At 45.0% G+C, this 16,080-nt stretch overlaps 1 protein-coding gene and 1 long non-coding RNA gene across 4 annotated transcripts; one reads left to right on the top strand and one right to left on the bottom strand.

Moving 5' to 3' along the window:
* Positions 1-2,282: 2,282 nt before the first annotated feature.
* Positions 2,283-8,509, bottom strand: LOC128449988 (uncharacterized). Of its 3 annotated transcripts, none has more exons than XR_008339931.1 (4): positions 8,316-8,509; positions 5,786-5,883; positions 4,317-4,601; positions 2,283-2,970 (listed from the first exon to the last, which is right to left on the bottom strand). It is a non-coding gene; the product is annotated as an uncharacterized LOC128449988 (long non-coding RNA). The 3 variants fall into 3 exon arrangements; XR_008339929.1 differs by lacking the exon at positions 2,283-2,970 and adding an exon at positions 3,687-3,915; XR_008339930.1 differs by lacking the exon at positions 2,283-2,970 and adding an exon at positions 3,818-3,915 and having other exon boundaries at positions 4,435-4,601.
* A 4,286-nt stretch (positions 8,510-12,795) lies between these two features.
* On the top strand, positions 12,796-14,508 carry gbp (glycogen synthase kinase binding protein). The gene has a single exon (XM_053433378.1). The coding sequence runs from the start codon at positions 13,029-13,031 to the stop codon at positions 13,536-13,538; it is 510 nt and encodes a 169-aa protein (XP_053289353.1). The 5' UTR covers positions 12,796-13,028; the 3' UTR covers positions 13,539-14,508.
* The last annotated feature ends 1,572 nt before the right edge of the window (positions 14,509-16,080 follow it).

Raw genomic sequence — 16,080 nt, 5'->3', positions numbered from 1 at the left:
ATCATTAGAAACATGATCTCATCATTAGAAACATGATGTCCTCATAAGAGACATGATGTCATTATTAGAGACATGATGTCATCATTAGAAACATGATCTCATCATCAGAGACATGATGTCATCATTAGAAACATGATCTCATCATTAGAGACATGATCTCATCATCAGAGACATGATGTCATCATCAGAGACATGATGTCATCATCAGAGAAATGATGTCATCATCAGAGACATGATGTCATCATCAGAGACATGATGTCATCATTAGAAACATGATCTCATCATCAGAGATATGATGTCATCATTAGAAACATGATCTCATCATCAGAGACATGATGTCATCATCAGAGACATGATGTCATCATCAGAGACATGATGTCATTATTAGAGACATGATCTCATCATCAGAGACATGATGTCATCATCAGAGACATGATGTCATCATTAGAGACATGATGTCATCATCAGAGACATGATCTCATCATCAGAGACATGATGTCATCATCAGAGACATGATGTCATCATTAGAAACATGATCTCATCATCAGAGACATGATGTCATCATTAGAAACATGATCTCATCATCAGAGACATGATGTCATTATTAGAGACATGATCTCATCATCAGAGACATGATGTCATCATCAGAGACATGATGTCATCATTAGAGACATGATCTCATCATTAGAGACATGATGTCATCATCAGAGACATGATGTCATCATTAAAGACATGATGTCACCTCAGGGATTGTGTTGTTTTCAGTTCTATAGATCAAAATTAAACGTAAGAAATAATTGGATTTCGGTGAATGAACTTTGAGAGGAAGAGAAAAGTGCAACAGTGCCACAGTGCGGTGACCTGCGGAACTGCAGAGGAGTTGGTGATGTTCTGATATTGTCACACTGATGCTCCTTATTTTATTTTGACCTGTGAAAGTAATAGAGTACATCTAAATAACTTTCTGAAGCATATCTTCAATACTTAATTACTAACGAGTCAACTCTAGACCTGACGAGCCTGAAACTAAACAAACTAGATTAGATAGAATCTATTTATCCACATCAGGGTGGGCTGTGACCAAATACATGAGCAGCTGAGCAGTTTGAACATGTGACATAACAGGTTGTGACTGAAACTCACACGAGACAGAACCTGTCACTTTACCAGTTGAGTATCCAAGAACAGACACACACTCATACACACAGACTCACAAACACACACACACACACACAAAACAAATGACCAGTCTCAAATGTTGCACTGAGCAGCAGATTCAGTCTTGTTTCATGTACTGTTGCTGCCCTCTTGTGGCAGAGAACGGAACTGCTGACTCACACACACACACACAACCACACACAGCGCTAAGCGCTTTGAGTGGTCATCAAGACTAGAAAAGCGCTATATAAATACAAGGCCATTTACCATTTACACACACGCACACAAACACACACGCACGCACTCACCCACCCACGCACACAAACAAGCATACACACACACACATACACATTTCCTGAAAGTGGAGACAATGAAGGGAAAGTTCTCACTCACTGTTTCGATCTATTCACAGATCAGAGTTTCACACATTACTGCTTAATGCAGCCCCCCCCCCCCCCCCCCCCCACACACACACACACACAAAGAGGGAGGTTGTCTCAGCAGCTACAGGAAGTTCCCCTGAGACGAGGTCATGACTCACAGACGGTTTCTGTTTGAATCTGTGACAGAGTTCAGCTCGTTGGTCTGAGGCCTCGTTTCTATCAGCAGCAACACAAGATGGAAACACACACATGGTTCAGTTTGTCCTGTAACTGCTGCCAGCTATGGATGTGTGTGTGTGTGTGTGTGTGTGTGTGTGTGTGTGTGTGTGTGTGTGTGTGTGTGTGTGCACGTACGGTGTGTCTCTCAGTGTTCTCATGTATCAGCTCCTCAGTGTAAACACAACATCTCTCACGTTCCTCTGCAGATTTTTCAGTCTAGAGAAATAATATTAATACATGAAACTGGTGAAGTTTGTCTGTGTGATTTAAAGAGGAAATATTATTTATCTTGTTACCGGTGAATAAGTGTGTGTGTGTGTGTGTGTGTGTGTGGTGTGTGTGTGTGTGAGTGTGTGTGTGTGCATGTGTGTGTGATGGTAGAGGGTCCTCGGGTTCACCCACATACCAAACATAGTGAACATTTCTGCTGCAGCTACACATGTACACACATGTGCACACACATGTGCACACACACACACATACCCAGTGTGTTATAAGGTTGGTGCAGATGAACCTGAGCAGGTCTGGAGCTTGTCTGGAGCAGCTTCCTCAAACATTCAGGTTCTCACGTGCAGCTCCTCCAGGTGCAGTCAGGAGACCGGTGGGGAGCAGGTCTGAGAGCAGTGTTAGAGACAGAAGGTTGTTTCTGAGCAGACAGGAGGTGTGAAGCAGACTTGACCCAGAGCAGCTCAACAAACAGGAGGACGGACTTTGCAGCGTCATGTTGACAGTTCACTCAGATTCTATATTCAGATTCCAAAAGCTTCCTAGAACGAGTGCAGACAGAAATAGCATCAGATCGGCTCTGCTGCGTGGAAATCAGATTGTCGCTCTGTCACTGTTTGCTCTGTTGGGCCCCCGGGCTGCTCCAGATCTTTGGTCCCACAGAGGACAAGGTGGAAGGTGGGGACAGTTTTGAAAGGCGGCGCCACCTACTGGTCGAGCTGCAGCTGTGACTCAAGCTCCTTTAAAGGACCCATCATATGCCCATTTCACCACAGTTGATATGGTTCCTTGGGGTCTTAATGAAATGTCTGTAACATATTTTGGTCAAAATACCACAAGGATCATTTAAATCAGCCCTCCTCAGATTGACCTGTTTTGAGAGCTCACCGGTGGGGGGGTCACCGGTGGAGGGGTCACCGGTGAGATGATGGTGGGGGGTGGCACAAGGACATGGAGCGAGACTCCCTACATGGGTTTGTCGTTTCTGAAATAGAGGAACCACAACAAATCGCGAGTTTTTGGGACGGTAGACATGACAGATACCAAATTAACGTGTAGAAGAACTACAAAAGTGGAATTTTAATAATATGTCCCTTTAAAATAAACGTTTTAGAGAGAAACAACAAATATGAATTGAAGGAGTTTGTCCTCCATCTTTCACCTGAAGTGTGTCTGTGTTAGAAAACTGTCTCGTGAGGGTTTAACGACACCGAGCTGGAACATGTGTGTGTGTGTGTGGGGGGGGATCAGGGCCCAGCACCAACTGGCCCCAGAAGTGAGAGTTGATCAAATATCAGAGGGCAGCAGGTCCGTGTGTGTGTGTGTGTGTGTGTGTGTGTGTGTGTGTGTCTGTGTCTGTGTCTGTGTGTGTGTGTCTGTGTCTGTGTCTGTGTGTGTCTGTGTCTGTGTCTGTGTGTGTCTGTGTGTGTGTGTGTGTGTCTGTGTGTGTGTGTCTGTGTGTGTGTGTCTGTGTGTGTGTGTCTGTGTGTGTCTGTGTCTGTGTCTGTGTGTGTCTGTGTCTGTGTGTGTCTGTGTGTGTGTGTCTGTGTCTGTGTGTGTGTGTCTGTGTCTGTGTGTGTGTCTGTGTGTGTGTGTGTGTGTCTGTGTCTGTGTGTGTCTGTGTGTGTGTCTGTTTGTGTGTGTGTGTGTGCTCTTGAACACTTAGAGGATCCCTTTGAGTTTTCAATCATTCTCTTGTAATTTAGTGACTAAACAATTTTGTCTGACAAACGTTCGTCCTATGGTCATCACCTACGTGGGCGGAGTCTACCTGTACTTGACTCTGATTGGTTTGATGACGGCGTCTGGCGTTGGCATGTTATCAGGTGGGGGGGGGGGGGGGGTAGTGGTCTTTCTGTTTGAATGGAGAACCTGGTTCAGTTTGATCCAGACCCAGACCATCTCCTCAGGTCTGAGGAACCGTTCACACCTGAAGTTCAGAAGGTTGGAATCAGATGCAAAATATTTATTTGGAACCTTCTTAACTTCTCTCTCTCTTTCTCTCTCTCTCTCTCTCTCTCTCTCTCTCTCTCTCTGTCTCTCTCTCTCTCTGTCTCTCCTTCTCTCTCTCTCTCTCTCCTTCTCTCTCTCTCTCTCTCTCTCTCTCTCTCTCTCTCTCTCTCTCTCTCTCTCTCTCTCTCTCTCACTCTCTCTCTCGCCCTCCAGACTCAACAACAACAACACGAAGCCGTTGGGTTTGTTACAGAGCGGGAGGGAGGGACGGAGGGAGGGAGGGAGGGAGGGAGGGGGGGGGGGGGATTTCTCAGAAATAGTAACTGACTGTGACAAGTGCGTCGTCCAGCAGCGAGCAAACGGCCCAGAGACACTGACCTGAGAACAGCTGCAGGACAAAGATAACGTCCTGACGCCTCATTTATTTATTCTCTTCCTCCAGTTTCCTTCACTGAACCTTCTGAATCTAAAAGAGAGACATGAACAGTTTCCTCACCAACATGTGTCAGAATCACCAGTGGATCCACACACTGGGAATAAACATGGCCGACGTGTCTCCACTTCCTCCCACTATCCAGAAATGAAGCCAAGTATTTCGGGATATGAACGCCACCATCTTGTGCTGATGATGTCATTTGGAGTCACAGCAGCCGGAGGGACGGACTGTAGATACACAGCCAATCACGAGTCAGTCTCAGCTGTCAATCATGACATCACTGTTTTTATATCAATGATGAGTGACGGATGAATGTGCAGACACAACACAGGTGGGCCCCTGAAAGGTGGGCCCCGACAGGAGAGCCCCCCGATAGGTGAGGCCCTGATGTCCTGAATGCTCACAGTTCTCCATAGAGCTGTCAATCAGTGACTGTTGAGCTGCTGCTTCAGTCTGAGCAGAAAAACAACTGAAGAGTCATATCAACACACACACACACACACACACACACACACACAAACACTCTTGAGTCATCACATCAATAACAAGTGTGTGGTGGGGGGGGGGGGGGAGAGACACACAGTGGCTCCTAACAGATTAGACGTGAGTAATATCCCTCCTCCTCCTCCTCCTCCTCCCTCGAGTATTTCCCATGATCCTCTTCTCCTCCTGTGTTTTTGTTTTGATGCTGTGGTGACTGCTGCTGTGATGTCACCACAGACTGACGGACGTAAAACACTGACACACAAGCGGGGAAGATAATGAATCAGATTCATCAGGATCAGTTTATATTCTGATTAAATATTGAGTTTACATGATGTAACATTTAATATGTATCTTGTTGGAAAGTAGCTGGTTGTTGATCCCTCAGTTGTTATTTCACAGACACATGTCGCACCCTGCTGTGACCCTGATCCGGACACACACACACACACACACACACACACACACACACACACACACACACACAGGACTGGATACAACTGGCTGTGTGTGTGTGTAGTATTATCCCTCGGGTTACTTGGCAGATTTCTGCTCAGTGTTGTGACAACAACGACTCAGAGAGGGAAGGTTGAAACATGCTGGTTGGTAAAATAACAATAACATGTGTGTGTGTGTTTATGTGTGTGTGTGTGTGTGTGTGTGTGTGTGTGTGTGTGTGTGTGTGTGTGTGTGTGTGTGTGTGTGTGTATGTGTATGTGTGTGTGTGTGTGTGTGTGTGTGAACATGTTTAATGTTTACACACACACACACACACACACACACGGGAACTGAGCCTATGAATTCATAAGGAAATGTAAACATGTTGTTGTTCAATAAAACGTCGTAGTTTTGTGTCGTTGAATTGTCGAACACATTTCTAGATCTGTGTTATTTATTGAGTGAATCATCTTTGGCCGGTGCGACTTACTGCGATGAAAGGATGGAACAATGAACAGTGATGAAAGATGAGGTGAGCGGCCACAGAGCAGCTCACTCAGAGATCACCATGGGTCCAAGAATTGATCCCTGCGGGACACCAGATACCAAATAGACAACACACGTTCTGATTATCATTTCTTTGTGGAGTTTTATCTTTGAATTTTTGTGACATGTGTCAATCGTTCTGCAGCTGATGTTATGTGACATCACATAAACTTATCAGAGGTTAGCTTGCTCTGCCTTTCTCAGCAGGCTAATCAGGCTTGTTGCACAATGATTGTGTTGTCATTGTGGTGTAGTGAGTGTGTGTGTGAGTGAGTGAGTGTGTGTGTGTGTGTGTGTGTGGGGGGGGGGATTTATCAGTTTTGATCTGTCATCTCAGAGGAACGTGTTCAAACATGGCTGACAGCAGAAAACAACAGAAATTGAAAAACAGGATGTTTTAAAGCTCAGCAGAACAGATTGTACCTGCTCTAATCACTCGACTGTGCAGTGTGTGTGTGTGTGTGTGTGTGTGTGTGTGTGTGTGTGTGTGTGTGTGTCTGTGTGTGTTTGCGTGTGTAAATAATTCTCCTAGTTATCATAAAATGTAAACACTGTCAGAGTGTAATAAAATGCCAGGAATGCTGCATATTTTCAGCATCTGAATGGTCATGAGTGGCTACGGCAGTGTGTGTGTGTGTGTGTGTGTGTGTGTGTGTTGTGTGTGTGTGTGAGTGCGTGTTGTCCAGTGTGCGCTATATGAAGTCAAACCACACTATGTCAGTTTACTAAACGTGCTCAGCAGACGTTAGTTTTTGTCGATTTCCCTGAAATGTTCACGTCCCCTGGAGTCGATCAAACTAATAATAATAATAAATCTGACATGAGGGACTATGGCCTCATGTCAGATTTATTACTAAGCTGTAATGTCTCTAACTGTCCAATCAGCACGTAGAGAAAATAGAACCATGCTCAGCTGATAGTAAACACAGTATTAGCTTGAGAGGTAAAGTTAGCTCAGGGCTGGTGACCAGGACCAAGGTCCACACAGCCAGGTCAAAGGGTCATGTATTTTAGAAGAACATTGATTTTATGGTTTTAGTCGATGACAGTTGAGGAGCTTCAAAATAATAAAGACACCAGCTTGTGGAAGACGTTTTTCACTTCAGTTCACTTATGTTTCATGTTCATGGCTCTGAATTACAGATGAATATGAAATGAAACAGTTTTGTTAAGTGGAAAGTTTACATCTGCTCTGCTCTGGAGCCACAGCTCTGTAAGGAACTGATTTCACGGAGAGTTACAGAACTCGTGTTTGCTTTTTCAAGAAGTCAGAGGACGACAACCATTTCATCTCCCACTGGGAATTCAAGAATAACAAACACCTCAGAGGATTTTGATTGGATGACTGATTGAAATACGAAACAGAAAACACAAAGACAGAGCGTAAACATAACTGCAGGTTTAAAATTAGAAGGTAGGAACACAACTCAACACATTTATAACACAGACTGTTTGACTTTAGACATGGTAGAGAGGGAGAGTTACAGATGAAGTGCTGAGACTGAGCGGGAGCCTCTGAACACAAGTCACCACACACTGACTTACAGTGTGTGGGTTCTGTAACCGGTTACTTCTGGGTTCAGAGAACCAGGAACGTGAGGCGACCAGGTTCTGTTCGACAAGCTGCCGTCGTCTAATCTCTGTTTATCGATGCCCCAGTACCTGAGCAGTGTGACGGGGGGGGAGCTCCTGTTCACCCCCCACGCACACTGGGAAAGCACATGGTGTTCCCTGTCTATGACTTCCAGACACGTTGGGTTGTGTGGTTCTGAAAACATAAAGTGGTGATAGCCTCTGATTCTCTGATGTGAAGCATTTCACATGCGTGATGATTTGTTTTTCATAATTATTTCATGTATTTGACTCAGAAGGGAAAGAACAAAGGAGGTTTAAATATTAATAAAATGAGCTTACATAAGATGACACAATGCATCAGTAGTAAACTCTAAAGGAAGCTTATTATAGGAGAGGCTGTCTGATGCAGTCGTCATTATAATGGAGAGTTTCTGAGAATAATAAATTAAAAAGTCTTTACCTGTGCCACTTAAAGCTCGTGTTAATGGTAAAGTGATCTTATCTGAGATTACTGTCACATTAATGATTAAAATGTTTAACCTCGAAGTGAACTCATGGGTTTGGATTTATGGACAAATTCGGTTTTTTTTAATATAACCTGAAGTGAAAAGCCAAATGATGGAGATGAGCTCCAGGACGCTGGGTCACCGCTGAGCTGAGGTTCATCTGCTCACATCCACCAGCTGGGTTGTGTAAAGTGATCAGAACCAATCAAAACAGCCAAAATAACAAACAGAACACTTCACGACAGAAGTTTCTCTTTTACGTGTAAAGTGTAACTTTTGATTAACAGTGGTCAACACCATCTGAACATGATGTGAGGTTCTACAACATGTTATGTAGGGCTGCACCTTCTGGATCTTAGACCTACAAACAAGGAAGTGAAGTGAGGACGGTACCTTCAGCGTACGGCTCAATGTTTTCATGATACTCAGGAAACTCCCATCGTGCACAGACATGTTCTGATCCTCCTGAGCTGCTCACATTCAGAAACGTGATTCAACAACTCAGTCGATAACTTTTCTCTTCACTAGTCAACACTTTATATTTCTGGGCATTACAACACAGACCCGAAGCATCACGGCAACAAATAAACCCTTTCATTTCCCTTCCTGCCATTTGCAGCCTCCTCACATTCCTGTGAGAGAGAGAGAGAGGGCCGTCTCTAAAAGAGGGGGGGGGGGTATATAAAAATGGAGTCTCTCTCTCGTTGAATGAGGAAACAAACCCTGTGAACCCGAGCTGCTGGCAGCGCTCCAACTGCTATCAAAGTTGATCCTCGGGGCTGAAAGGCCTGTTTTCTTTTCTGCTCTCTCTCAATTCAGCTCGGCCCCAGTGGCCCCACAGCCGGTTGGTGGAGGAGAGCCGTCACTGGAAGGACTGGGAGGGAAGAAAGAAAGTTCAAGGATCTGCAGCAGCCGAGAGGAATCACTGTGTAAACACACTGCTGCCACTTCTCTCACATTCAGAAACCGTCAGAAGGTTTAATTTCCCCCGAGTTAAAGGAATTTTATTATTATTTTTTCCTCCTTTTATCAAATCCCATGAAGAAAGTCCAGCTAACAACTAGTTCCTCTCAACACTTTGAGCAAACAGGAGGATCAGCTGCATTTGTTTAGGACTGTTTCAGCCATAGATTCCTCCACGTTTGGTGCTGTAGTGATAAATATAATATATATAAATATAGATACTGTTCACAGTATTTGTCGATTGGAGACTTTCAACGACAGTTTAATAAAGATTCCTCCCACTATCCAGAAGTGAAGTCAACATGTCTGGGACTCGCTGGACTCACGGGGCCATGAATGAGTTCCACATCGTTCCCTCGTTCTCTTCCCCTTCCTCTGAACACAGGGCGTGTGAGGAGGGAACACGCCTGGTCTGAGGTGCTGTGAGAACCCCCCCCCCCCCCCCCCCCCCCTCTCCGAACAGAGGAGCTCAGTGTGTGTTGTTGTTGTGAGGTCGCCCTCTTCACACGCTGGAGGATTAGAGTGGGTCCCACTCATACACAATGAGAGTAGAGGATGAGGTCACATGGTTCAGGGAGCAGCAGTTGCTGGTGCAGGCAAACAGGAATTGTGTTTGCGGCTGTTTACGCTGCAGCTGACTCACGTACAGGAAGACACGCAACAGGAAGTGTGTGACCCAGTTCGGTGCCAGCTCACTTCCTCTTGTTGTGCTTCGAGTCTGTGGAGTCAAAGTCAAAGAATCTGTCTCTGGAGGAAAAACACATGACTCAGCTGATTCCTGGACTTTTCAGATTGTCTTGTTTATATGAAGGGTTGGGCGATCATACATAGATTTTGAGTTAATGATTAATACGTCCATTGTTGAAACAAACACACATGGACACACTCAGAAAAACAGGAACTCTGTCCAGAAACATTCTGTTCAGCTCTGAAGTCACAGCTTTGTGTCTCCATTTCTAAAATGTGTCTCCTGTCCATATTGGGTATAAATGTGATCAGGTGATCAGCCATCTTATTGACCCCCCCCCACACACACACACACACACACACAGCTCCACACCCACAATCAGATCAGAAGAGGAGTTCTGGGTCGGGATCAAACTGAGCCATGGTTCTTTTTCCAGAGTGAAAACACTTTGTGGGATAGTTTGGACTTTTGGACCAATCACAGGAAGTAGAGAGTGAGAGTTGTTGGTGCTTGAGTCATCTTCTCCATTCAAACAGAAAGACTACTCCCCCCCAAACTGTCGGACGCCGTCTACAAACCAATCAGAGTCAGGTGTAGGCAGACTCCGCCCATGTAGGTGATGATGACAGGATGTACAGATGTCTGACAAAACGATTTAGTCCCTAAATTACAATGAAACCGTGAGTTACTGAATGATTGAACAAATGGAAACTGAGTAACGTGGTTCAGACGTGAGCTGCTGAGGACTGAGGAGAACTGAGCTTCATCATCACGTTACCTCCACCTTCACACTCTGCTGGGTGTCACTGAGCAGTGTAGTGAGGACATGTGTGTGTGCTGTTGTTTTGTGCTCAGGGCCCTGAGGCCCTTTATCTGGTTTCAGTGTTTTATCATCTCACTGGATTCCAGAGTGACTGGACTCCTCCCGCTGCCATTGAGACACAGGGAACCTCAGCCGGGCCTTCTGATTGGCTAACATACCACATGCTGCCAGTGGTAGTAGCTCCTTTTAAGGTCGTGAGGACTCTTTGACTGGAGCGTCAGGTTCAGCCGGGCTGCTGTTTCTCAGAAACTGAAATGTACACGGTGTTCTCACACACACACACACACACACACACACACACACACACACACACACAAAAACACACCCTCCACTGCTATTGTGAGTGTCTACAGGCAGGATGCCAGCAGCTGCTCCCCACGTTTACTCATCATATTCACAGCCAACTATTTCCACTGAACTCATGTATTTAGATAAACAGCAGCTGCTTGTTGGTTTCAGAGTTTGACTTCATCACGTTTGCTCAGTTTTCTGTCTCGTGTCAGGAATTTGTCTGAAGGAAATAAAAAAGTGTTAATTCAAACAAAGATGTTAACTTCATACGTTCTGTTTAATTCTGTATTTCCTTCATTACATCTCATTTAGCTGACGCTCCAAAGCGACCGCCAAGAAGAGAAGGTCCTTCGTATCAATGTAGACCAACCGGGCAATATACATTGTGTGTACAGAGTCTCATTATCTACACATCACTGTCTGTCTCTCATGTGAGGTCCTGTGTCTTCTCAGGCCACTTTGGTCCTTTAGGACAATTCAAAATCTGTGACTGCATCCGAATACCAGAGAGGAACCCTGTGTCTCAGCAGCTGTCCATTCCAAGGACACGTCATTACATTAAGTACAGTTAGTGGTGTGTGAAGGAGCAACATGGCTGACGTCACTAGTGTGGTTCTACAACGTGTTCTGATGGTTCTACATGTTCTGATGGTTCTACAACATGTTCTGATGGTTCTACATGTTCTGATGGTTCTAAATCATGTTCTGATGGTTCTACAACATGTTCTAATGGTTCTACATCATGTTCTGATGGTTCTACAACATGTTCTAATGGTTCTACATCATGTTCTGATGGTTCTACATGTTCTGATGGTTCTAAATCATGTTCCGATGGTTCTACAACATGTTCTAATGGCTCTACAACATGTTCTGATGGTTCTAAATCATGTTCTGATGGTTCTACAACGTGTTTTGATGGTTCTACATGTTCTGATGGTTCTAAATCATGTTCTGATGGTTCTACAACATGTTCTAATGGTTCTACATCATGTTCTGATGGTTCTACAACATGTTCTAATGGTTCTAAATCATGTTCTGATGGTTCTAAATCATGTTCTGATGGTTCTACAACATGTTCTAATGGTTCTACATCATGTTCTGATGGTTCTACATGTTCTGATGGTTCTACATCATGTTCGGATGGTTCTATATCATGTTCTGATGGTTCTACATGTTCTAATGGTTCTACATCATGTTCTGATGGTTCTAAATCATGTTCTGATGGTTCTACAACATGTTCTAATGGCTCTACATCTTGTTCTGATGGTTCTACATGTTCTGATGGTTCTACATGTTCTAATGGTTCTAGATCATGTTCTGATGGTTCAACATGTTCTAATGGTTCAACATGTTCAAATGGTTCTACATGTTCAAATGGTTCTACATCATGCTATGATGTTCAACATGTTCTGATGGTTCTACATCATGTTCTGATGGTTCAGCATGTTCTAATGGTTCTACATGTTTTGATGGTTCTACATCATGTTCAAATGGTTCTACATGTTTTGATGGTTCTACACCATGCTCTGATGGTTCTACTGGTTTTGATGGTTCTACACCATGCTCTGATGGTTCTACTGGTTTTGATGGTTCTACAACAAGTTCTGATGGTTCAACATGTTCTGATGGTTCAACATGTTTTGATGGTTTTACAACATGTTCTGATGGTTCTACGACAGGTTCTGATGGTTCTACATGTTCTGATGGTACAACATGCTCTAATGGTTCTACTACAGGCTCTGGTGGTTCATCATGTTCTGATGGTACAACTTGTTCTAATGGTTCTACTACAGGCTCTAGGGGTTCTACACACATTCTGCCTCCTGGCCAGTGATTGGAAGGTTCCACAGGGGAACCAGGGGCAGTGTGCGGTGCAGGAGGTTCCCAGTTGATCCCAGTAGAACAGTCGCTTTGTTTGTTTTGCTGCAGACAGTTTGTCCTTATGTAACGTGCATTTAGCGGAATAGTCCACAGCAGGAGCGTGGTCAGGGGGGGGGCAGGAAATCAAATCACATACAAAACACCAAACATCTGGAAATTGGTCCTATCCAGTGTTTTCAGATTGCACAGATGATTTTGTTTTTCATAGAGTGCGCGTGGTGGTTGGCTGCAGGGCTCTCGTGCGGTCACGCACTGTCTTTTGGTTAAGGACCCCCCCCCCCCTCTCTCGCAGGGATCATGGTAGAGTCCGGACCGCGTCATCCATTGTTTACAAGTGAGCGGTGGCTGTCGGGAGCGGAGCAGCAGCGTGGAGGCAGCGAGCAGCGGCCCGGGTCAATCAGCCCGGATTCAAACCCTCAACCAGCCCGCACACACTGCAGCACCAGCCGCTCCGAGCACCATGCCCTGCCGGAAGGAGGACTACATCTTTCTGGAGCAGTCCGTCACCGTCGACTCCAAAGAGGTGGACGCGCTGGTGACCCGAATCGGAGAAGCTCTTCAGCTCCACAACAACAGCGGCGGCTGCGGCCAGAAGACGGTGTCGGTGTCCATGTCCTGCCGGCACGGCCTCACCGGCGGCGGAGCCAGGCCGGCGGCGATGCTCGGCGGCGGCACCGCGGCTCCGGCGCAGAAGCGCGGCGGCTGCTGCATGCGGCTCCGGAGCCGGGGGCACCGGGGGAGCAGCAGGGCGAGCCCGTACAGCATCCCCGGGTCAAACGGGGACCAGGACTGGGACCAGATCAGACCGTGGAACAAGAAGAGGGTCGGCGCGGAGGAGGACGACCCGCACCGGCTCCTGCAGGAATTAATTCTATCGGGGAACCTGATAAAAGAGGCCGTGCGGCGGCTGCAGTTCTCCCCGTCAGACTGTGCAGATTTCCCGCAGGCGGCGGACACCGTGCCGAGCTGATACCGGGACGCAGCGAGCCTCCGGCGGCCGGACAGCCACACGGACCCGGGACACACGCACAGTGTGACCGAGACTTTACAGGACTGGTAGCTTCGTTTATTAATTTCATTAGTTTGTTACGATGAGTCGGCTAGCAGTTAGCCTAGCTGGGCTGCTAGCCCCTCGGCTACTGAGCCGGGATGTTTATGTTAAATGTGTCATAGTGGGTCAGACCTTCAGTGCGTGTGTGTGTGTGCGCGTGAGAGCTAGCAGGCTAACGCTAGCCCCTCGTCACTTGGACTCGTGTGATTCCTGAACAATGGATGTTTTCCTCAGCTCGGCGGATGATTGCGTCACAGGAAGTTGGAGCTTCCTCATTGTTTTTATTTACCACTTCATCCCGGAACTGTTTGGACTGGGTGTCTCCGTGGAGCTGTTCCCCGCTCTGCCACCAGGGGGATGGGGGGGGGGGGTCACGCTGGTTTGTTTACAGTCTGATGCTGGACGCTGCTGTACAACGAGAGAAGGGGACGCCCCCCCCCCCCCTTACTTTTCTCTCCGTTCAGTTCATGTTGTTCAGTTTGTCCTTTAACTCAGAGCTGATGTCTCTGAGCTGCAAGCGTCTCCTCAGTGTCTGAGGGGAGCGTGCACACACACACACCACACACACCACACACACTCACACCACACACAGGGATGAAGTGCAGGCACGAGGAAGAGGAGGAGACACCAACACCGGGCTCTGGGTGACGTGAAGCCATTTGTAATGCTTGTGTGTGTGAATGGGGCTGGAGGTCGATGGTCACATGACTTTGGTGGTGCTTTCACATTTTTCCAGAATTCCAGTGAGGAGTTCTGTCTGTTTTGTATTTGTTTCTTCTGTGTAAAGACAAATCACCACGACTGCTTCGTAACGAAGTTCCCGATAATGTTCCTGAGTATTCAGGCCTCTTTTTGTTCATGTCTTAATAAACACTTTTGTTTTTCCAAACCTCTGTGGGGACTTTCTTTGGTGGAGCTCTGGTGTTTCCTGAAACCTCACTTGTCCTCTGGGCCGTTGAGTGGACGACGTGGAGCCGGAGGCCACATGCTCATTATCAGCCTATAAATACCCCCCCCCCCCCCCCCCCCCCCCCCCCCTTCGCAGATCACAACAGGCAGCATGACACCAGAGGTGAAAAACATGTTTTGCTGCGGTGGCGTTGGGAGAGAAGAGCGAGTCAAGGTCCCGCTCATTGTTTACAGCGGCTCCCTCTGCTGCTCGGTGACTGTCATTACAGCCTCTTATGATGAAATTAATATTCCACCTAAATCTAATCATATTGGGAATAAAAGGAAAAAAGTAGTTTCTCTAATCTGCTGCTGTTAAAACAAATATAACAAAACTATTTCAGTACTTCACATTAAAATCCATACATAAATGTTTTTAAAACTTAATGCAGTGTTTTCTACTACATTTTTAATCAAGTGCAAATGTTCGGTGTGATGTCTGAGGACTAAAAGTTCAACCTAAACTTTACAACTAGATCTCTTCACTCGGTAGAGATCATCTGCCGAGACCCAACAATCACTTTAATTCAGCCGAGCTGCAGCAGATCAGGGACTCACATCAGATCTCTAAACAATTCATCGAGATCCATGAACTATTCTCTGGTGTAAATGATAATCAACATCTTAACTCCCAGCGCCCCTGAGTGGACGGAGTGTGACGGAGCTGGTCTCTGTGGGCGGCGGCTTGATGCTTCACCGACACCAACCACAGGTTAAAATACCAAAACTGAGACTGAATATAAAAACAAGGTGAAGCCACAATTTCTGCATCTGCTTTGATCATGTTTATAAACAGTCACTTGTCATTGACCGTCTTTATATTATCATCTTTATTATTATTATGTACATTTGCAAACAGACAATTTCTTCTGTTGACTAAATTTTAGTGCTTTTTAGAATTTTTTTATATGACCATTGAAATCTAAATAGTAAAAACAATACTCATAAATATATTATCATTCGTATTCAAATGGATAAAACAAATATATATTTTCAATACATTTAAATCAGTGTTATTTTATTGGATACAAATATATGATGCATTTTTAATCTTCTTAAGGAAACCAATAAGTACAATTTATACTTTTTATATTATTTCTTAATTCCAATTTACTCTATTGTATTGTTTTTTGACTTTATTCTTTCAATTGTGTAGATTACATTTATTGCTTTTAATATATATTTTTTTTTTATTTGTTTTGAAACGTGTTTTTTTCTGGTAACGTGTGAGGATAAAAGTATTGAGTATAGAGTGTACATTATTATAATAATACTATATACTGTATAAATCATCACACTGCAGTGTAATGAATGTGTGTGTCCTCTAGAGGGCAGCATGACACCATCAGGTTTTTACTCTTCTCAAATCAACGACTTCTTAACTATACTTAACTATAAAAACTTAAATAATTTCATACATACGTTGGTTCTTACAACTATATTGTGCATTTTTGAAGATGATAAAGATGTATTATTCAACTAAGTCACAATTTTTATAGTTAACGACAAAATA

This window comes from Pleuronectes platessa, chromosome 10 (assembly GCF_947347685.1).
Source record: "Pleuronectes platessa chromosome 10, fPlePla1.1, whole genome shotgun sequence".
NCBI classification, from domain to species: domain Eukaryota; kingdom Metazoa; phylum Chordata; class Actinopteri; order Pleuronectiformes; family Pleuronectidae; genus Pleuronectes; species Pleuronectes platessa.
Note: the sequence above shows the minus strand (reverse complement) of the source record. Positions and strands in the feature narration are given on the sequence as shown.